The sequence below is a fragment of the Crassostrea angulata genome, chromosome 10 (assembly GCF_025612915.1).
Source record: "Crassostrea angulata isolate pt1a10 chromosome 10, ASM2561291v2, whole genome shotgun sequence".
Taxonomy (NCBI): Eukaryota; Metazoa; Mollusca; class Bivalvia; order Ostreida; family Ostreidae; genus Magallana; species Magallana angulata.
In genome coordinates this window covers 20,093,571-20,116,317 of record NC_069120.1, presented here as the reverse complement: position 1 = coordinate 20,116,317, position 22,747 = coordinate 20,093,571, and the positions used below count along the sequence as shown (strand labels likewise).

Genomic DNA, 22,747 nt, shown 5'->3' with positions numbered 1-22,747 from the left:
GTTTCTTAGAAGAGATATCTTTCCTCTGACAAAAATTAACCTTATCATAAAAGTTTAAGTAACATGCAAACTAAGCATACTAGCAGGTTTTTACAGCAAAATATAAAATTCTAAAAAATACAGCTCATATTGCTTTAATTATATGGTGTGGTATTATATTAGTCTTCTCTAAAATTTGAGAAATGCCGGTTTCATCTGACTTAATTAATTTTGATTCACAGTAATTCTTATTTAACAAAAACGAAACAATATTTCTATACCTCATTGTTGGTTAGGGCATTCGGCTGGCAACAAGCAAAGAAGGATTCAAGTTTTTGATATTTTAATGAAACAGTCATAATTCAAAATATAATTATATAAATAACACATTAAAACACTTATAAATGCATTGTATAAATGGATTTCCAAGCGTCACAATTATCACAATTTTATCACAGTAATGCTAGTTGTCCAGGCATTTGCCACCAGCCACGGCAGATATCTTAATATCACAGCTTATCGCCAGTTTGTTTGTTTTTTTTTTCTCCTATTTTAACTTTCCAACACGAACCATGGAGAATTCACGTTTGTTGCATTTCCTTCACTTGAGAGCTTCTAATGCAAAGAATGGGCATCTTTGCGAATATCTGCATAGATACTAATTCCGGTCAGCTGTATCGGGAAATTTTAGCGGACTTGTCTCTGCTCTCGATTTGAACATTGATTCCATGTTTGGGAACGATAGCACCGCGGCAGTCGAGTTCAATGTCTTTTGTAGATCCAGCACAGGGTGTGAAAGAAAACTGTTTCAGGACTCGAACCATGGCGACTTTGGTCTCTAACATGGCGAAGCGAGATCCAATACAACTTCTCGGACCGGCGCCAAATGGAAGAAAGGAGAAAGACTTGATTTGTTGCTTGTTTTCTTTCCTGAACCTAAAAATGAAATAAATGCATATTTTAGTAATGAAAGATATTTGTCCATCCTCATAGAGAAGTTGTGAAGTTTTGATTTTTATAATGATATAGCAGAATGATTGGGTTTTTCTTTTTTCTTACCTGTCTGGGTTAAAAACGGAAGGCTGCTCCCAAAATTCCTCGTCATGGTGTAAACTCCAGACATCGGCCTGAATGTTCATTCCAGCAGGAATGGTAATTCCATTGTATGTAGCTGTGTTCTTAGCTTGTCTGGTCACAATCCTGTTAATTATAAAGAGGACATGCCGATCAATGTCTATTTTGTATTTTTTTTTTTTTTTAATTTTCATTAATGTTTTGGTGTTCTTATAATTATGATAATTCTTTAACTAATTTGATTGGATATATACTTACAGTGAAGCTGTGGGGTAAAGCCTGCAAACTTCGTCAAATACCATGTCGAAGTAGGGAAGTTCTTTCACATTTTCATAATTGACCTCCGTCTGAAATGAATGAGTAAAAATTTATTAATCTATTTCAAAAAAATCTAACACTAATTTCATTTGAATTCTTATTTCATTATTTTAAGGTAGTTATTTTCTGATTTATAGTGTTTTATCGTTGAAGAACTATAATTTACATTGCCGATAGTAGAGTCGACTTCATCAAACAACTTCTTCTGAACGCTTTGATTGTGGGCCAGCACGTGACTGAAGAACGCTAGGACCGTGCTCGTGGTCTCGTACCCCGCCAAAAGGAAGGTCATACTTTGTGCCACGATTTCTCTCTCACTGAAAGCACTGCTTCCATCTTTGACTTTTGAAAAAAGCATTTGCTGAACCAGATCAAAGGTGCTGGCATTTGCCTGTAAGAAAACAAATGGTTAGAATAAATCTTTGAAAATAAGATTTTTGGCAGGAGGTTATGTCTAATTTCCATGATATTCTCTGTTTTGTCTTAATTAAGCACTGGCTTCTTACCCCCATTTCCCTTCTGATTTGTATGATTTCTTTCATTTTCATTCTGATCCACACAACTGGGTTCATTCCAAACAATACAACAATATTCTTCATTGCAAACACAAAATATTGCAAGAAAGGAAGGAGCACTGAAAAAGAAGAATTTGAATTGAATGATTGGATGAATAACTTCATTCATAAAATGTAAACAAACTAAAGGGTGTTTCAATTGCACCACTTAAGTATATACTTACTGACTGCAGGAAGAATCATGGTTTTGCTTAGTCGGCTAAAAAGACTCCTCACATTGATCAGAAATGGATCTTTGTCGTCTGCTTGCGCGTTTGTGCGCAAACCAAATGCGCAACGACCAATGACATCCAAAGTCAAACACTGGAAAAGGCTGCAAACAAAGATTTTGAAAATGAATTGTTGCCACAATGAAATATCTTAGGAAACAATTGGTGAAATTTTCATTATTGGTGTAAATTTTTTTTAATGCTTACTCATAAATGTCGAGTGTCTTGCAGCTCTTTGCCTTTTTGTTCATGCTCTCCAACAGGTGGTCTGTGCACTCGTTCATGATTCCAAACATTTGTTTGAGTTTTCCAGCACTAAAGGCTGGGGTCAACAAGGTTCTACTACGTTTCCATTGATGACCATTTTCCAAAAACAACCCGAGGCTTTTTCTTGGAGCCAAAGGGAAGGGCTAAACACAGAGACAGAAAAAAATGCAATTAGAGACAATTCTATTTATCACATTTTTCTCACTTTCAATCATTCTCTTTTTTAATTCATTTTAAAGTACCTTTCTTGATTGGAAGTTTTCAAAATCTTTAACCAAAACGTCTTTCAGCAAATCAGGGTCGCTGACAGAAAGAACTGGTGTGTATCCTTCAAAATACCTGAGGATAAAAGAAAAAAAAAGTTGTGAATCACAAACATACCTTTCTAGTACCAAGGTACACTTTATGAATTCATGTTTTTAAATTAATTCACTTAAATACTAGTAATCAACGTTTAGACAAGTTGGAGCTTACCCAAAGATTCTTCCATATTCTTTTCTCCAGTCAATGATAGCTTGTAACTGTCCCTACAATGGAATCACAATCACTATTGTATTAATTCTATTAGGCAATTCATTATTAAAGGCGACAATGTCAACATGAACTCTTGGTCTATTTTTTTTTTGGTAGGATGAGTACCAATTATCTAAAATACGGTAAGTTTAAGAAATTCTTTTATATCTCTTGTTTATTTTTTATATACCGGTATTTCATTTTATACTTGTATAGTTATCAGTTTTTGTATATACCTTGTTTCGGATTTCTAAGAGGTTGCCGAGGAAAAATGTAGGTTTGGGTCCCGGAATGCCAAGCCTTTCAAATGTGTTGAAATGGTAGACAAGGTATCTAAATGACAACAAATTGAAATTTATGAAGAAACCTATTTCAAATTTTAAAACAATCAACAGAAGTAATGATTGCTATTTGACTGTAACGAAACATGTATATGATATATACTTACTTGTAAAGGGCAAGAATAATAAAAATCACTGTGGCTATATAGAATATCATGCTGTCCGTTTAAATAGTAAAGTATCCGTTTGCACTGATTTCTTTAATGTGTTTTCACAAGTAAGTACTCATTCGATTTAAACTTCAAAACATCCCGTACCATTTTTATTCATAAAGTCGGGTTGGTTTTCCCACGTATTGCGCATGTCCAGGAGGCGGAGTTTTTTCCTATTTTGAATGCAAGAGAGAAGCAATAGTGCTAGATTTAGAATTTGAAGAGCGATGTTTGTCTAATTTGGGGTATTTATCGTACAACGGTTGATAAGGCGACGATTTCGTTCCCAATTTAGAACACTATCAGCTACCATAGCATCCTTATTTGAAAATCTCGTCCGAATTTAGCTAGAAAATCTCAAGTATTTTCCAAATGCAGACATGACTGGGATCTGTGCGGTGAAGATCCTTGAAGCAGCGAAAAGCTGACCGAGCGGCGCTACAATCATTTGGAATTATTTTGAACCCAATAAAAATAGAAAAATTTTCAAATAGTTTGAAGATCACTGACATTTCATGCATTTGTGTTCAAGCAATTTTGTGTATTGTTTGATTCATGGATAAAAATGAAAAAAAAAGATCTATTAATTAAGTGCTATAATTCATTTTTCATATTTTACTTCATTTAACGGTGATTTGTGTTAATTATAAAAAATATTACATAAATATTTTTAAATTATCCGCTTTAAAAGGTATTATATATTTTTTTATGACAATATATATACCTGTGAAATGAAACTGATATTGAGAAATATATTCAGTTTCACAGGTAAGACAGATAACATTAAATGACAGTTAGTAATGCAAACATTCCCGGTGTTTTCTGTTGTAAACGAAAGTAAATAAACAAGAAAAACACATGCCATAATGAGGTTAAAAAATATATTGTAAATACCGGAATATACTTTGAAATGAAAGAATTTTTGCCAAAACTGGAATTTGAACAAATTTCAATATAAAGAAAATTTGTCAAATGTTTGTTTTTCCTTTATAACGTCGGATTGCTATCGGACGAAACTGAATAAATTACATTGAGTATACACACTAATAAGGGATTTGAATACAGGTAATAATGCAGATTAAATTTTCATGTGTAGTTTACATGTTTTGTTTATAAGGAGACTTGGGTCAACAAATTACCAATCATATCTACTTAAAATTCTTAGATTTGATTTTAAAAGAAATATTATATTAATTTATCATCAACGTGTGGATATTTTCCCGTATCTTTATACAAAAGCTCGGAGATATGAATGTAGTCTAAAACTGGCAATTAACACCCAGTCCTCTTATTTTTTTTTATTTTTTTTTATTTATTCTTCTTTCAAACATATAGTTATTATAAAACTTTTTAAAAAAAATTATATATATTTTTAAATTTCATTATGCACTCATTTTTTTCCTACTGAGAACATGTATCTATTATAAATTCAGATGAAATAGTGAATATTTTATTATCTAATAATAAAAAATCTACGAAATTTTTTTTTAACAATGGCGGTATATATATGAAGTTTTATTTACCTACCTCTTGGTAACGCATTTTGGAACACGTTATTTATTCCGCAAACAAAGTTCCTTTGTTTGTATTGATTATGTAATTTAAAAACAAAAGGCGTTGACGCAATATTTTGGTATTTAGTAAATCAAATTCAGACGTTTAAAAATTGGGTGCCACTTTTAAACGTCTGCAGCAGAGCATGTGCATATGGAAATTGACATGATTGTCAGTGTGGATTCTAAATGGTGATATGTTAGCATGATTTATTTGGAGGACTCGGTTCATCATGGGATATTTTGATGTCCTTGTGATTTTATGAAAATTGTTGTCTTCATTAAAAAAAAAAAATGTGGACAGCATGTGAAGACCTTGATTTGTGAGGATAAAATTGATTTAATATTTTGACAGCTCCAAGTGTTATTACAGTTATTGTTTCAAAATAAAAATAATTTTGGTCAATATCGATAGATACCAGTAAATAAATAATAAACCGCCTAGGGTAAACAAAACTGATATTTAGCTCGGCTATGCATTCTTTTGGATCATTTTTTCTCAAACTATGGAATCTCACCAAGAAAAAGTTTTTAAAAAATTCCATGCCCATCATTTACTTTCAGATACTCATAGATAAATTATTTTTTTCCTATTGCTTTAAAAAAAATTAGACTTTCTCCAATAAAATGTTAACAAAATTTTATGTCCATTATTTACTCTCAAATATTCAAAGATAACTTATTGAAATGATTTTTAGCTGTTCGGATTATCATCCAAAACTTACCCGTGAAAGTATTTTGCATTCATTATCATTTACTTTAATTTATTTAAATCTAATTTAAATTTTAGTTTACGGGTACATGCGTCTAGAGGTATTCCAACCGATCACGTTCAAGTTCTACAAAAAATATTTAAAAGCCGGTTCTACCTATGAAAGGCATATGAAAGAAAAAATAAATGTATTTTTTTTCTTGTTGCTAAAATTCAAAAACATACTAAAATTCTAATAAGTTTCTTTCACAATTTTGGAATTTTTACGCCCCCCCCCCCCCCTCCTCCCCCTCTAATAAAAATGAAGAATAATTACATGCATTCTGCTGTACGAAATATTATGACATTTTAACTTTTTTGTGGAATTACATACGTACGCCTCACAAAGGATTGTCAACAAATGTTCTTTCAAAAGGAAATGAAAGCCTTTTGTCTTAAAAAAAAAAGTAAATGAACATGTCTTTGAGATTTTTTTAATGAAGGGAATGGGTCTTTCACTTTTATCTGGTACTTTTATTACTACCGGAATTTCAAGAGGAATTGGGTTGACGCGTTCTTAATGGCAAATGACGAAAATGGCTTTTCGGTATTCATGTAGTATCTAATGTAATTATCTTTTAAAGGCTCGAGATGCACGTCAAAGCAAGATTTCACTATCTGCCTTGGTCATTAATCCAATATTCACCAGTAATAATTAATTAACATGGAACTTACTTATGGTTACATGGAAATTATTTATGATGAATGCGAGATAATTCTGGCCTCTTTATAAAAATATAAGTTGCATATGAGTGTAAATAGTTGCATGTGATCACAAATAAAATGTCAATAAATACAAATAAGATACAGGTTGGCAATCTCAACACAGATGCATAAATTTTTCTGTATATATGTTGGATGTCACCTGTGGACAATATATAAATAGTGCCTGTTTGGGAGGGTAACAGTTGAAATTGACACCCCGAGAAAACCATTGTCAACCGACTTCGACTTCGCGTCGGTTGACAATGGTTTTCTCGGGGTGTCAATTTCAACTGTTATCCTCCCAAACAGGCACTATTTATTTTGTTATACTGAAAGTCTTAATTTTAAAGAAAACATCACTGCTTTTAGATAGGAATAACGTGAATTCTAAGGCGAACCGTAAGTGCATGATTTTCGCGCATGTAACAATTCGTAATGTTACCCGTTGCTAAGTGCGTTGCTAACGCTGAGGGTAATAGAACAGATTATGAACTGTGTCTAAACCAATCAGATTTCAGTATCTAACATGAAAGTATAACAATAATGTATAAAACCTGCAAGTTTGCATGTCGACATTATAATTCATGCATGGTGACATTCTCTGTACTGCATGAAGGGACAGATGTATGCCATCATACATTATGGGACAGAGCAGAGCCTTACTCTATTCCCTGGTGGTAGGTACAATGGGAAGAAGACTGCAGACATTTGGTACATGCAGGGAAGCGTTGCAAAATTAAGGATTAGAGATTTTGTTATTTTCTATTTGTTAAGTTCGTTTGTATTAAAAACTACTTATTTTTGCAATATAAGAATTGACATGTGTATTTTTGTTTCACATGACTTCTTCTTCTTCTTCTTCTTCTTCTTCTTCTTCTTCTTCTTCTTCTTCTATGTATATTGTCCGTAGTATTTTAGTAAAAAAATAAAATAAAAAAAGGCAGTCTAAGCGAGATTCAGTCTCTGAAATCGCCGGCACAACAAAACCCGGAAGTCGTTTCAGATCGTCTGGCGTTAGACGGGTTCGTCGCGAGCATTTGGTCCAAAAATAGATGACACATTATTTGCAACCCCAGAAGATTCGTCCCGCGATGAAATATGAACACGATGTTTGATGTAATCGGTTTATACAGTTTCCACTATAATTTCAAATACCGCATATATGCGACAATTATGCAATTAGTACTCGGAGAAAAAAAATCAAAATGCTTGACTAACAATTGATGATATAGAATTTTTTATTGCACATATTGTTTGATAATCATATATTTACTTTTAATGAGTATACATTTTTTCTCCTTTATTTCTTAAAAAAGAGACAATGCTTGATCAGTTATCTACAATAACTGATACGAAGCGCAGCGAAGCTTAATTGTTACACGTATATACCGGTATATATAAGAAGATCAGTGAAAAAAGTTGCATCAGGGGTACTAAGGGCAGAAAAATTTTCAATAAATGAGTGGAGCTTTTCTATGCTTTTAGTCTCGCCGTTTAAATATAGTTTAAATATAGTTGTCTTATTCTATAGTTTCGATGTTTACTAAAACAGCACGGACTGAGGCCAGACTTCCATCATAAGCCCATGCGATATATTTCTGGATTGGCTGTTCGTTCGCCCTAAAACGCGCTCGCCCTTGACGCCGTTCGCTCTAGTTTCCGTTCGCCCTAGGTCCATTCGCTCTTGACGCCGTTCGCACTGCGTCCGTTCGCCTTATTTTTATATAGGATTAATTTATATATTTGTTGTGTATTCTGATCAATTTAAACATTATGAAGATATATATAAATTAATGAAAATAATACCACTTCTATAAATAATGACCATTTGACTTACGGTGGCATTATTATATCGTTACGAAAACTTGTGAATTGATTTATTTTATTTTTTTTAATGTTACTAAATCTAATTTTCTTATGTATTTATTTTGTAATTATAATAAATTTTACCTCATAATATAACCGTATCATAATTATGAAATTTGTGGTTTTCGACGAGGGGCCTATATATCAGAGAGCAGTCTTTGCAAAGTTACAATTTAAAAAAACATGTACAGTTGCTGTATATAACTTTAAAAAGGATATACCGCTACATGCTTGTCTCCCCACACACAGTTATAAATAAGTATGCAGACCCGCCCGTTATAATTGCTCTGGAAAAATAATGAAGCTTTGAATGAAATTACGAATTCAAATAGAACCAGGTGTAGTTTTCCTATGCTATGACAATGTATGTAATGTATACGCCGATAAACTACTACTACATATAAAATCATACACAAATTTATGATTGTTCAAGCTATTTAATTCACATTATGTCTTATGTTATTTATCAATAATACGTATACATAAATATATATAGCTATTAAACTTAATTTACTCACGATATATGTTTATATCTTATGGCGCGTTATGTATCTCATTTAGAGATCAAAGGATTGCGTTACGTAAATAGTAGAATGGGTGATAATCATCTGCTAAGCTTCTCAATGAGCCAAGTAAGGTCTCAATTTCTTTAATTGTTAAAAAAAAAACACCAAGCGGATCATTATAAAAAAAAAGACGGTTATCGACAATTTACGGCAATAAAATCTTACAATTATACCAGGTACGTCTTTTTTGATGAAGGAAAAACATAGAATATACGAATAATTAATAAAAGTTTTCAGTTATTAAGGTAAATGAAATAACTTATGATGTGGTTTATTAATAAAAATAAAGGGGCGAACGAGGTTTAGGGCGAACGATAATTTGGGCGAACGATAATTAGAGCGAACGGACCTAGAGCGAACGGACTAAGGCGAACAGGTGGATAGGGCGAACGAACCCGATACCATATTTCTGCAGTCAGTCAGTAACAAATCTAATAATTAATTATTTTAACATGTTTAACGTTACATGAGCTGGCACATAATTTATATAAAAATATATTTTACATATATTTCAATATCTAAAATTATTTAGTTTCATCACTGGTTCGTTGCCGAATGAGCATATTTCACATAGTTATTTCAAAGTTCTTTGCGAATGACACTTTTTAGTACAAGTTAATGTTGCATGAAGCAATCCACTGTACGACTTAACATTAGCGAAATTGCGCCGTCTGTGATTTTCGTAAACTTCCTGTCAGTGTCAGGTAAGGTGAATTTTTCTTTTATCAAATGAAATATTTACGTACGTAGTGTAAACCATTTTATTTTTTCTTTGTAAGAGACAGACGTTTACATTAATAAAAATAAAATGATACAGTTTTATCTTAACTTTTAGTGAACGACAAGTGGACAACCTTGTCGGTGTTTTTATTTGTTACTGGAATTTTAAATAATATTTGCATGAAGTAGTCTGTGCATATTTATAATTCAGTAAACAACTTTATGTTTGTATACGCAATCAGTTTTCGAATTTTTATTATCACTATCAGATCCAATCTGAACTCTGGTGTTTTTCTACTCCATACAAACACGTGTAAAAAAAAATAATAATAATAAGGATGCGAACCTGCTTTATAAAAATCTTATCATCTTCAACTGTTAATGAGATGTGACTTTTTAATTTAAAGTTGCCTAAATTATATATTTTGTATTTGTGGTTATGAAGACTGTAATAATTGGCCTGAGTAGCTCAGTTGTAGATCTCCTTACTGAAATGGCTGGGGTCCCGATACCCCGTTCAGTCATATTTTCAAAGTACATTTGAGACAAATACTTACAGAGACAATAATTTTTTTCTTTAAAGGAGAGGGGTGCATATGTAGTACAATAAATCAATTTACATCTGCTGTGATTGTAAATCAATCTTTTGGATAAAAACCCATGGAATAATGAATAAAAAAAGACATATCAATTGCGTATTTAAATTTAATTTAAATTTCCTGCAGCCATGAGAGCTACATGTACCATTGAACTTTATTTTTTTATGTTACACCATTTATTCTGGTTTGTTTCATCAACATTATCAACACCAGTACAGCTAATCATAACATTCAATCTATACTAACAAGTTGTGGCAAATATGGAACAGTATCCATATGAAACTGTTCTGCTCTTATGACACACAGCATGTTCGGCGACTTGAAGAATGCATTACAGTAAAACACGGTTATAATGAGGTGCCAGGGACAGGCAATTTTGCTTCATTATATTCGTCAAGTTCACAACATATAATATAGTCATGGGGAATAAAAATCACTTTGCTGTAAGCATCAATTTATTATAAGCGTGTTTGCTATAACCGTGTTTTACTGTATTTGCATAATCTAAAAGTGGAATTATGGGAATATTGTCAACAAATGTCAAAGATCATAAAATATATCTGCTTTTGTTATTTCGACATAATAATTTGGAATTTAGAAAACGGTGAGTGTATTTTAAAACATCCCGATTACACTTAACTTTTGAAGTTGTAGACGTAAAGAATTATGACTTGGTTCGAACATTTACCCGGGTGTCATTTTTCAACATTGAATATTGAAACCAAATTTTTGAGTAAAGATTTTTAAAGTTATTTGATGCAAGATTGCAAAAACTTAAAGGCATAAATCAGTGTTTAATCCAGAGCAATATGTATACTGTTCGTGTGATCCAGAATAGATGGTGTGAGGTCAAAGTAATTGAAATTTTTACATGTAATACAAAATATGTCTACATCATGTCAGCCTTCAGGTAATCACAAATTGGCAGGGCATTCAATTTTTTAACTTCAAACGTGTTTTAAACCCGAATTATGTGGTTTTTCTTCAACAAAGTATGACTAAATGTAATCATTTAATTCAAACCACTTTATTAGTTCAAATATAGATTTTAATTGACTTTCCTTCCTCTTTGAAAATCAATAACTTACAAGTTTTACCTTAAGAGCTTACTACCACAATTACATGTAAATTCTAATGCATTCAAAGACATGTACATTATGTAGAAATAGATTCATATTAAAGTAGCCTTGCTGATGTACGCGGTAGTTAGTGTCAGTAGAACTCCTTTTACTTAGAAATGAAATGTTTATGTAGAGCACACATTTCATGACACATGACATATCATTTTCAAATTCTATATTAAACACTAGACTGTAAAACTCATCAGTCTCAGTTTCTTTATGTGTGGCTCATAGCTTGGAAATTACATGTTCTGTATATACTGATATACATATGCAATATTAATCAAAATTTTGTCAGTTCACTGTTGATGCATTAAGGTAGGAATTTGATACAATAATCCATCTATGCACGAAGTGATACATGTATATGTATAATCAATATATATACATGCACTGCAGCTATCAAATATGTGTGACCTTGCCAGTAGTGCATTGTATGACCAATCCAGTTGATAAATATATATTCTAAAATATATTTTGTGAATTGTTCAATTTCTTTTTTAAGGAAAGAAATTTTTAATTATAAATTTTCAAAGTTTATCCTCACAGTGAATTTAAAAAATATTTTTTAAAAAGTTATTTTTTAGAGCCAGATTTCTGCTATACACATCATAAGGTACAATTTTAATTGATCTATAGTTCTATACAAAAATGGCAGACTGATAAAAGTGGATATCATGTCAGCTACCTCACTACCTGGTGTGATGATTCATAAGTTAGAGATTACAAGATTACTAACGTGTTTCTATTTCTGTTTGCTCCTACTTGCAGTGTTAAATTCAGTGCTTTTTGTCATCAAGCGGTATGATAAATAAAAACTGAAATCTTTTATGAAACTCTATTCATGATTCATCCTTATGCATGCATTGAAAATGTATATATTTATAGTGAACAATTTTTGGACACATGTTCTTTTCTAAATATTTCCTGAGATTTAGGTGCCGTCTTATGTAATCAGATAACACTATAGATAGTGAATTTATTATAAAATTCAAACAAAAGCATTTCCACAATGCATACAAGTATTAATTATTCCTATGTAAACAAAAAATTGGAAATTTTGACATTTGTTTGCAAAATGCAAATATAAAAAAAAAGCTTTTGAAAGTGTAAAGAAGGAAACTTTTAATCTTTGTAACCAGGAAATTCATACTATTAAATCCTCCTCAATCATTCCTTGATCCACGCTGTGGACAATAACTGCACAGGGAAACTTCTCAGCTTTATTGCTCAGGCAGAGTTCTTCCTTCTTAATTTGCAGTCATGTAAAATGCGGTAACATCACAGCAGCCTCAACCGAATTGGCTATAGGAAGTAGTTAACCCTTCCTGATCCAAGGAAGCCCGGTGATGGCAGATGTTTTGTACTACAGCAGTGACCCCCTTCAGCAGCTGTATGGAGAGGTTATCTCTACCAATCTCTGACTAATAATGCTCTTTTTTTCTTTCTCACAGACCTGGAAAGGACCTTATCTTGCAACACAAACAAAGCTTTTGATGTGAAAATAAGAAGCGACTAGGGCTGCCTTTTCCCCTCTTGTAATAGAGAAATTAAAGGATTTTTGCTGTAAGGTAAAGTGATATTTTATTGATTTTGTAATGTACTGTGCATATTCTGTATGCCCTAAATACTAAAATCAATTGTATGATATTCTATATATTTAATGTTGGAATTTGAATACACAGTCTGACTTCCAACTTTGTGTATTAGATGCACTGGTAGGTTATTTACAACTGGTATCAAGTACAGGAGATATTCCCAAGAACATGTGTATGGTTGAACTTTTTTGTAGTTAAACGCACTATAGGAATGTCTTGTTTTGTCACGGTATGTTGTAAACAAGTGGTCAGAAGTATTATTACTCTAAAACACCCTTTTTATAGGGTTTACCCTGATTATTTTGTAAATTTTACTGTTCAGATTTGTAGTATTTAAGTCATCTATAAATTTCATGCCTTGCATTTTTGGGGTTTTGGTTTTGGGTTTGTTTTTGTTTTTTGAAAATCCATATATAATTATTACATGTATGTGGTGGCTTTGTACAACATTTATTGATTTGAAAATCTTCATTGTGAAACCAACGTCTATTGATTCTGCCTCAGAGTTGAAATACATAAGTCTGTCCATTGTGTGCTCTAACCTGTTCACAGGCTGATGATCAATTTTTTTATATTTCAGTTCAATGCAATCACAGATGACCACATGACACTGGGTCAATGGGGGCATGTTATTCGAAATCAGGTCATGATGTAGATGTCGCAAAGAAGAAATCCCCTCACAGTAAGAAAAACAAGAATGGGATTAACTTGACCATTGAATACAGTCCAGTAAGGTCTCCCAACCACGATGAGGACAAATTATCCATCTTTGATGAAAAGGAGGCAGAAAATGACAGAGTTGTCTTGGAATATAATGGAAATGTAGAAGGACAGTGCCTCTGCAGTGCAGATAATGGCAATAGTAAGGTTGTGTGTAGTGGGAAGTGTGCTAGCTGTGATGGTGGCAATACTGGTGACTTATTGCCCTCAGATGAGGTTGTAAGCTCAGATTCTAAAGTGACTAGTAAGGTTGCTTCAGCATCAGACAGTGGCATAGAGAGTCTACATGCTCAGGAATCACATCACTCTAGTCAAACTCTCTGTGATAAAACCAAGCCATATCAAATCGGTGACGAGGAAGAAACGCTCGCGAGCCTTAAAAACGAGAATCATGAAAATCACGGTGAGTTTCCTGCTCCTTCGACGAGTAGACCCAATCGTTTTTCTGAAATTATCTATCTCAAATCCAGTCTCAAAAAACCAGGTGTCCACTCTGGTAGATGTAGCAGACTGTCCTGTAAATCAAGTGACAGTTTAGACTGGACTGCTACTCTCATAAATAGCCTGGACCGGTGTCGAAGTGAAGCCTCAGAATTTTTTTGTGATGACTTTAACATAACAGCCCCTCTCGCTGCATTTGATTCAATAGATTTTATGAGCAGTGCAGGTTCTCTCTTGCGGAACAGATTGAGTAGAGCTAGCATTGTTGACCATAATTCTGATACATTTCAATTTCAATTTGATTTTTCTGGAATAGAAACCGAAGGAACAGAGGCGAGCTCAGTGCCGATCTCACCTGAGTCGCTACCATGTTCGCCAAAAAATGCAGTCAGTCCAGATGGCGTGAATCTGGAGCTGATTAGCTCAAATCAAACTTCACAGGAGCTCAGGTAAGTCTGACAGGTAACTAGCCAGCCAGGGATCCAAAGTCTTCACTGATTGGAAGGTGGTGTGGGTCGAAGGGTTACTCGGAGGGGGTATTGTTATGTATACGTGATTAACAAAATGTGTATGTGTATGGTCAAAATTTGTCATTAAGCATGGGTAAATCAATTTAAAATTATTTGTATTACATTCAAAAGGGAATGAATCATTAAATGTTTTTAACAAGAAATTAAATGGTGAAGGATTGAATTTGCACCGCTATGAAGTGGTTTTGAAATGTTACACTGATATTAACAAAATTAAACATAAAGTCACAGTACAAAATTATACTCGGAAAGGAAATATCATTTGTTGGTATGAAGAGAAGACTTTGCATTCGTCATTGCCTGACATGATTTTCTCTGTGATGTTGTCTATCCTGCACAGCTTAATATATATTTCTATTGTTTTCTTATAATATTTAATTACTGTTTGATTTCTGTTAGAAGGAAAACACTTTCTAACATTCATCCTTAAAATGTAAATCATTATTGTTATATTAATTTATTTTATTAAATAAAGGCGGTAAATAAATATTACTTATCTAAGATATGTCATGTTTAAGTGCTTATTGTGATTGTATATTATATATTCTGAATCCTGACAGCTTTACAAGCTTATTGTGAACCTTCATTTCTGTAGACAGGGCCTCATGTCTACCCTGTCAGAATGCTAGCCACTCAAATGCTAGATACTCTACACGTACAGCATTCTATACATTTGTAATCTGTTATCCTTTTATTTATTCCTTAAAATTAATCTGTGCCTGATGATCTGTAATATTTCATTGATATTTCAACGGAAAAAAGGGTTATTCTTTTATATTTTCATCTTCATTTTGAAATAGATCTAACAAAAATTAAAGTAAGCTACACAGGGCTTTTTATATTATGTATTACTATGAAGCTTTGCCTAGTGTTATGAAGCAGGCAGTATTATATTTCTGTTGTGGGTTTTTTTGTCTGTCAAGTGAGCTTCTGTTCTATCAGACAACTTGTTGTACATTGTTGTGCTATTTTTACATGTCTGTCTATAGTGATATAAGTGCACAGTTCTCATCTAAGATTGTTGAATACATTATCATCCTTTTTACATACTGGTATAATTGTATAAGCTATAGTATAAATCAATTTACTGATATCATCACTGTATGTCGAGGGTTTATGCTCAAGTTGTATACTGATACTTTGTCTTGATCTGCTCTTAGATAGTTTTTAGTCAAAGAGGTTCCCCTCCCTTACATTTATGAAGAAAACCATCCACTGATCAAATGTATTTCCATGGGGTCTACCATAGAACAGGCCATACACATATACATGTACATGTAATGCAGACTGGCTTATATCCAGTTTATATCCAGTCCCTTCATCAACTCATCAATTTGTCATGGCCCTGCATAACTAAGTATGATGATGTATTGGATTTTGACACTTTGGGCCACTCCTTACATCACATCTGCGTAGGGAATATCGATGAGGGTCTAAATCATTGAATGAGACAAAGTGATAATCAATAATCGTTTATATGCACATCAAGGCTCTTCATACATTATGTTGTATTGTTCTCTTGGAATAGATTGTGACATACATATATACATGTGCTTGTATATGTCATGGTCTTCAACTTCTTTTAAAAAAAATATGTTATTATGGAAGAACTTTAATTTTTGTGTCTTGCTTATTAATTTACATGTAGTAAACTAAAACTGGCTTATTCTGAATCTGCTCTATTTTCTGTGTGTATAGGCCTCGGTCAATCATGAAAGTGTAAGTAAACGGAGGTTCTGGTACAATGCATCTTGGGAATGTTGAATGCATTATGACCCCCCTCCCCCAAATCCCTCCCAGCTTGTAGGTCATTTTGTTAACAGGAAAGAGGATTTTATATGTAGGGAATTTTTAGAAATAATCTAAGCGATGGCAAGAAATATTCTATTCAATTTAATAGGATCTGGCAACAGAAACAATTTTTCTGTTTTATTTGTTTGTTATTAAAAAAAAAAGAATTATGGCAGTGCATGGTTTTATAAGTTTTGCAGGTGTGTTTATGAGATTATCTTGTTTTTGGATACTAAATAGTGATAGATTTGCTTTGAAAATATTGTTAAAATTTTATTTTCTCTCCACATATTCATATCACCCTTTTAATCATACCTAATAAGTTTTTAAAGTTTTGTTTTCTTTTTTAACTGAGTGGTTGTGATAGCAAGTGCCGTAGTTATAATTTTGATAACTTCAATTATTTTGTAGTTTAGTTTTTCTATAATAAGTTTAAACTTAAAAGTAAGTTTGAAATTTGAACAAATAATATGTATATACTGGTTTAATTTATTTTTCATTCCAAAACATTTTCATAATCTGAGTGCATGCCTGCTTGATTTTACACTGATTTGAGTTCTTTATGCACCGTATTTCATCTTTTTTAATTTGAAACTGAAAAATTGAATTGCTTGTTTTGCACTCCACCTTGGATATTTTTTTTTTTTAATTTATATTCACAAATTTTATTTGAATTATAAATGGCAAATACCAGTATTCACTATCAGTAAAAACTGAGTTCCAAAGGTTCAGAATTTGAGAATTTGAGGTTGAGAAGATTTTTTAAAAAAATATTCTAATAAATAATTGTGAAGTAAATCCTACCTTTGCAGGAGATTTGATTCAGAGGCCAGTCTGGAGTTGGCCTCAACGTTTCCAAGGTTACAGGAAGTGAGGACGATGCAGATGGATGGGAAGGACGTGGTGGTCATCGACGTAGAAACTTACTCACATATCATGGAGGAGCTGGCCATGCTCAAGATGAAGCTGAGTCAGCTGACTGACTTTTTACAGGTCCTTACTACATTCTGTGATATAGCTGTTGGTTTCTTGTATGATGCCAATAAACATTAAGCTGAAGCTGCTTGAAGGCTTTTGTATTTGTATGCGGTTAATTCTAAAAGGAAAGAATGTGACAATAATTTGTAAGCCAGGCTTCTTGCAAATTGTTGGTCAAAAGTAAAGTTACAGTATAGTCTTTAGTGATAAATTTTATCAGTTTTCTCCAACATTGCTACAGCTGTTTTAATATTAAGCAGATTATTTAAAATGAAATTATTCCCACAACTTAACGATCATCTCCATTATACCTATATGCAATTCACATATATTAACGAATAAGAAGAACATCATATAAATGTTATTAATTTAAACTATAACTTTATTTCTCTAAATTTGTAATTTATATGATCTGTTCAAATCATTTGATAATTATCATCTGTATAAAAGTATATGAGAGATTCAGAGTGTTCCGATTTATAAACTGATCCAATATTTTTTGGTACATGCGAGTTTCTGAATTTTAATTTGCATTGAACAAAATTTAAATTTTATAACGGTACTCATGTACTTTGTCCTTTTATCAGATAGGGAAGATCGCAAACATGTTTTTTGGTTTTTTGGGTTTTTTTTACATTTTTAACTTGAATTAAACATTTCAAGTTCAAATTTTGTTTTGCAGTTTGGAGAAAAATATATTTTTTAGTGAATATGTCATTTGATTTACATTTGATTGGTATACTTTAGGAACAAGATTTGCTGCAACTGGATTCTTCAAATAGTAGGGCAGATTTATCCAGTCTGAACCAGTCTTTGGAAAATTTAATGGAAGCTGCATCGCCAAAGAAATCTTAATAGGTAAATTAGTTATAAACCTTAATCTGTTTTTGATACACAATTTGCCTATTTATATTATGAGCATTTAATGTTTTATGTGTACTATGATGATTATCTGTTCTTTGTCCCAAGACATCCTCATGTCACATTGTGCTTAAGGTATCCCACTCCTCAATGTTCTTGTATCAAGAATTTCTTGAGAAGTTTTCTATTGAAATCTGTAGACAAAACACACTTAAATAATACAAAGATAATGGGAGGTCAGTGTTCATCCCTCTTGAGTTATGGTCAATTAGATTTGACCTTTTTGCACCTAAAATGCGATTTCAGCCTGACTAGGATTTGTTGTCAGAATTTTTGATTAAGCAAACTCTTTTCTTAAAATGTTGTTTTTAATTATGTACAATGGTCACACTGAATAGAGGGATTACGAAAAGAAATTTGCATGAAGCTGCATAAATGTTTGTATGACCTTTTTGCACTTAAAATAGACAATTTTTATAATAGTTACAATTTGATTTGAAATAAAAACATTTTGAATATCAAGAATTTTAGAAGATTAATCCAGTTTGCCTACATATGTATTCAGTATCATTTTGACATAATAAAACATGGGGGTCAGTGATTTCAAATTTTAGATACATGGCTTCAGAGGTAAAATTATTGCAAAATTTGGCTTAAAAAAATTCAGACATTTTCTATATATTTGCATGATTTTATGCTAAACGTCTATCATTCTCTCAAAATTTAGTTTAGTACAAGTCATAGAGAACCTATAGAACATGTCACAAACCTATCAAATGTTAAAAATGAGAATAATGAATAAAGTACATTGTATAATAAAAAGAAAAGTATATTGAAAATTCATAAAATTGCTTGTTTCTGTCATTTTCGACTAAAAAACCTTCTGCACGAGAAAATAGTTCCCCCCAAAACTTGTTCGTTTCTTGAATTCAAATGGATTTTCTTTACGAATGTTGTGTAATTATGAAATGATGATCTTCTTGTGAGGTTTAAATTAATAAAATCATATTCATTTAAAATATAATGAACATCTGCGCAATGAAATCAAAACATGAGGAGTGATATACCTTAAGATGGCTCACTACACTTTGAAATATTTTTCTCAAATCTGACAGCAGTAAATTACTTGATTATGATAGCTATCATAATGGATAAGAAGTATTTAAGTCAGATAGGCACAAAATGTGCAGTTTTGCATGAAAAATAACATTTTCGAAAATTTAATAGAGTAAACTTAAACAAAAGCTCCAGGCGGATTCCAACTTATGAACTGCGGTTCAGAAGCCAGATACTTTAGCCACTGAGCTATGACGATATACAACCGAATTGAATGATAAAAACAGTTTAACAAAATATTTAAATCGGCATCTTGTGACGTAGTGTCTTAAAAAGTATAAGTCTGGGTGTAGTGAGGTACCTTAATTATTTTATATTTAATATCTTGGGGTTCAAACAATGTTCATTCAACAGTACGAAAAAAAATCCAAGATTTTCCCTTTGAAATGCCCCCTATAGTTTGTTGAGGTAAAGAAAAAATTTACATTTAAATGACATATAAAAATAACTGATTTGTAATACATGTACTTGTATTAAAAAGTTTTTTGAGTTGACCTGAGAACCTCCTAATGTAAAAGAGGCTTCTAATTTTATCCCACGCATCTATGGAAAAATCTGTTTTTGCTTTTTTTTTTTTATTCAGTGACATGTCAACAGAGTACTAATATATGTTCATAATTTTGTATATTTTCATATATCATTAGGTGCTGTGAAATAAATAATTACAGTGCAATGTATTGTATTTTATCTTCTAGGCATCTCTAGTTAATTAACACCATTCCATTTTGGACCTTATGCATCTTACAGCTTGAAGTGGAGTTTATCCGTCCGGTTCAAGTGCTAACTGTTTTCTGTGGGACAGATATAATCTGTGATGTTATGAAACAGACTAAGGGCCACCTTCAAAATATCTCAATTTCTATTACTTTCATTTTGTCAAATTAACATCAAGTTGTCATTTTTTTTAAAGTTTTATTTCAATCATTTTCAATACACTGATTTTTAATTTTGCCCTTTTTTTTTTTAATTACTATATGTTTTATTTTAGACTTATTTCTTTCTTAAGGAAAATCAAAACTTCCATACATGCATTTCCATGGTGATTGAATTTAACCAATGATTGTGCACTAATAAGGTTGTTAATAAAACGTTATTCTTATATACATTTATGTACATGTATTTAAGGTAACCTTTAATGTGAAATGATTTGTGTAGCTATTTGAAACTTTACAAATGAAAGCTTGAAGCTTTAAGATGATAATGGCGTAGTCTAGTTAGTGGGGTGTTTGTGGCCAGAATTTAATCAGCAATGCCAAGCATTCTCTTTAAAATAGATGATACATGTGAAATGTTACCAGCATTATAATGTATGTGTACATATAAGCTTTATCGGGCTTAGATTTACCCAAGATTTTATTTTTTAGTATGATGCTAAACACTGACCTGCATTTTTATGTGTTTTCTTATTATTCATGGCATGTTTTTTTAAAAAGGGTAAAACAAAAGTTATCTTTGTGTAATAAAACTGATTGTGCAAACGTGTTCTTTAACACTTACAAGTTATAATTTTTCTTCACCTCATCTTTTTCTAGTCACATGATAGGAGTAAACTTAAAGTAAAGTTTTATTTACTTTATTTTGTTATTTGTTGGATAAATTGGTTGCAATGAATGCCATGTTTTGATATGCATTCCATCTAACTTAGATGAAAAAACATGTGTAGAGGGAGATAACTATTCAATATACATGTAGCTTACACTTGATGCTAGCTTCTTCACAGAGTCGAATGTCTATTAATATTTATTTATTTTTTATCATACACACTGTACATGTATATACATGTACATTTCTCATGGTTAAAAATGAAACTTGGTGCATGCACTCTATCGTAACGCAATCTGGGCATGTGTTCATTGTGTTGTACAAATAGTTTATATACTTCATGTTTTCTGTCTACAAATCTTTTAATTTAATTTTTTTTTAAAAACACTTTAAAAATGAAATCAGGTCTGTATATTTATGATTTTACCAATGATTTAGTATTCTGTTCAGTTTCTATTCATCAGTGTGTTCTTTTTTTTTTTTACTTCAAAATATCAAAGATATTAAAATAGTGCAAATTAACTGCTGATATATTTTTGGACGTCTTTGACCTTTTGTTTTGCATCTTCTGTTTTAACCAAACGTTATTAGGTACTGTGGAATCTTAAAATTCGTGGGGGCCAAATTTCGTGGATTGCTTAAATTTTACAGGTTCATGGGGACATAATTTCGTGTATTTTCGTATACATGCAAGAGGAATAAGACTTTATAGCTCTAATTTATTAATTCGTGGGGGATGTTAATTCGTGGATGAGAGGTACCCACGAATTCCACGAAAATTGAGCCACCACAAAATCTAATGATTCCACAGTAATATTTATTTCTTTATTTTAATTTTTTAGGGGGCAATAATTTTTTTCTCACAAAAACAAGATGTAAGCATTTCCTCTTGTATAACAAAACAAAGGAAAACCATTGTTGAAATTATTAAAGATGTGTCATAATTAAATGACAGAAAGATAATAAAATTATTATAAATATGTATTGATGTTATGAGAGAGAAGAAATAGCCATAGGAAACAAAATGCTGGAATGCAAAGTTAAATATTTGAATTACATGTAATGGAAGCCTTTTCAGTTAATTACTTCTATTGTACATACAAATTTTTATGGGTTTTTTTTTAATTTGATTTTAAATAACCTGGTACTGTGGATTCAAGATTTTTTGTTAAATGTATAATGGATTTGGATTCATATTGAAAGGAAATACTGAATACATGATTATTACGTGATTATTTCTACCTTGATGCATCTACATATTGTTTACAAGAGCTTAATAGTAACTATGGACACACATTTGGGATAGTTTACATTTGTATTAGTAAGTGGAATGTAAACATTTATTTCATTGAGATACTTGATCCTATGGATTTTGTGGTATAATGTACTCTGAGATTGAAATAGAGAAGAGTGGAGGCACATGAACATCCATAGACATACTGTATAAACTGGAGTTTTATTGTGGAATAAAGTATTGTTCTGAGCCCACTGGCTTCAGTTTCCTTCTTAAGAATCTGCAAACTTTAGATAACCAATGGTGCTGTGTTAAATCGAATTGGTCATTCACTGTAAATAAAATTTTATACCAGAGACACCTTTATCAGTGATGAAAGCTATCCAAATAGTATAAAAACATTCCAAGAGTATTGCATAAGTCCTACTTGTACTCCCAACTTGCTAAATAGGTCTGGAGAAAATTGGTGCAAGTTTTTTTTTTTTAATTTAAAAAGATGAAATTCATAGATTATCTCTTTGAAATTGGGTTTTTAACCTGAACTTTTTTCTCCTTGAACTAATCTTTCTCGAACTTAACCACAAGACTGTCTGTAGCTAAAGGGTTTTCAGTGATCTTGAAATAAGT

The 22,747-nt window shown here is 31.9% G+C and overlaps 2 protein-coding genes across 8 annotated transcripts; one reads left to right on the top strand and one right to left on the bottom strand.

Annotated features, from left to right (window-relative positions):
• Nucleotides 1–316: 316 nt before the first annotated feature.
• Nucleotides 317–3,798, bottom strand: LOC128167428 (cytochrome P450 3A9-like). Its single transcript, XM_052833149.1, has 11 exons — nt 3,384–3,798; nt 3,172–3,268; nt 2,897–2,949; nt 2,665–2,761; nt 2,363–2,565; nt 2,111–2,259; nt 1,878–2,005; nt 1,538–1,762; nt 1,312–1,400; nt 1,039–1,179; nt 317–915 (listed from the first exon to the last, which is right to left on the bottom strand). Exons 1-11 carry the CDS (start codon nt 3,431–3,433, stop codon nt 648–650), a joined length of 1,500 nt encoding a protein of 499 aa, XP_052689109.1. The 5' UTR covers nt 3,434–3,798; the 3' UTR covers nt 317–647.
• A 5,699-nt stretch (nt 3,799–9,497) lies between these two features.
• On the top strand, nt 9,498–22,370 carry LOC128164497 (uncharacterized). 7 transcript variants are annotated; one of them, XM_052828371.1, is made up of 7 exons: nt 9,498–9,573; nt 12,764–12,875; nt 13,488–14,517; nt 16,297–16,317; nt 17,202–17,382; nt 18,115–18,225; nt 20,040–22,370. In XM_052828371.1, exons 3-6 carry the CDS (start codon nt 13,526–13,528, stop codon nt 18,220–18,222), a joined length of 1,302 nt encoding a protein of 433 aa, XP_052684331.1. In that variant the 5' UTR covers nt 9,498–9,573; nt 12,764–12,875; nt 13,488–13,525; the 3' UTR covers nt 18,223–18,225; nt 20,040–22,370. The 7 variants fall into 7 exon arrangements, with proteins under 7 accessions (XP_052684331.1, XP_052684328.1, XP_052684329.1 ...); XM_052828368.1 differs by having other exon boundaries at nt 12,764–12,880; XM_052828373.1 differs by lacking the exon at nt 9,498–9,573 and having other exon boundaries at nt 11,928–12,880; nt 13,488–14,030; nt 14,385–14,517.
• Nucleotides 22,371–22,747: the final 377 nt, after the last annotated feature.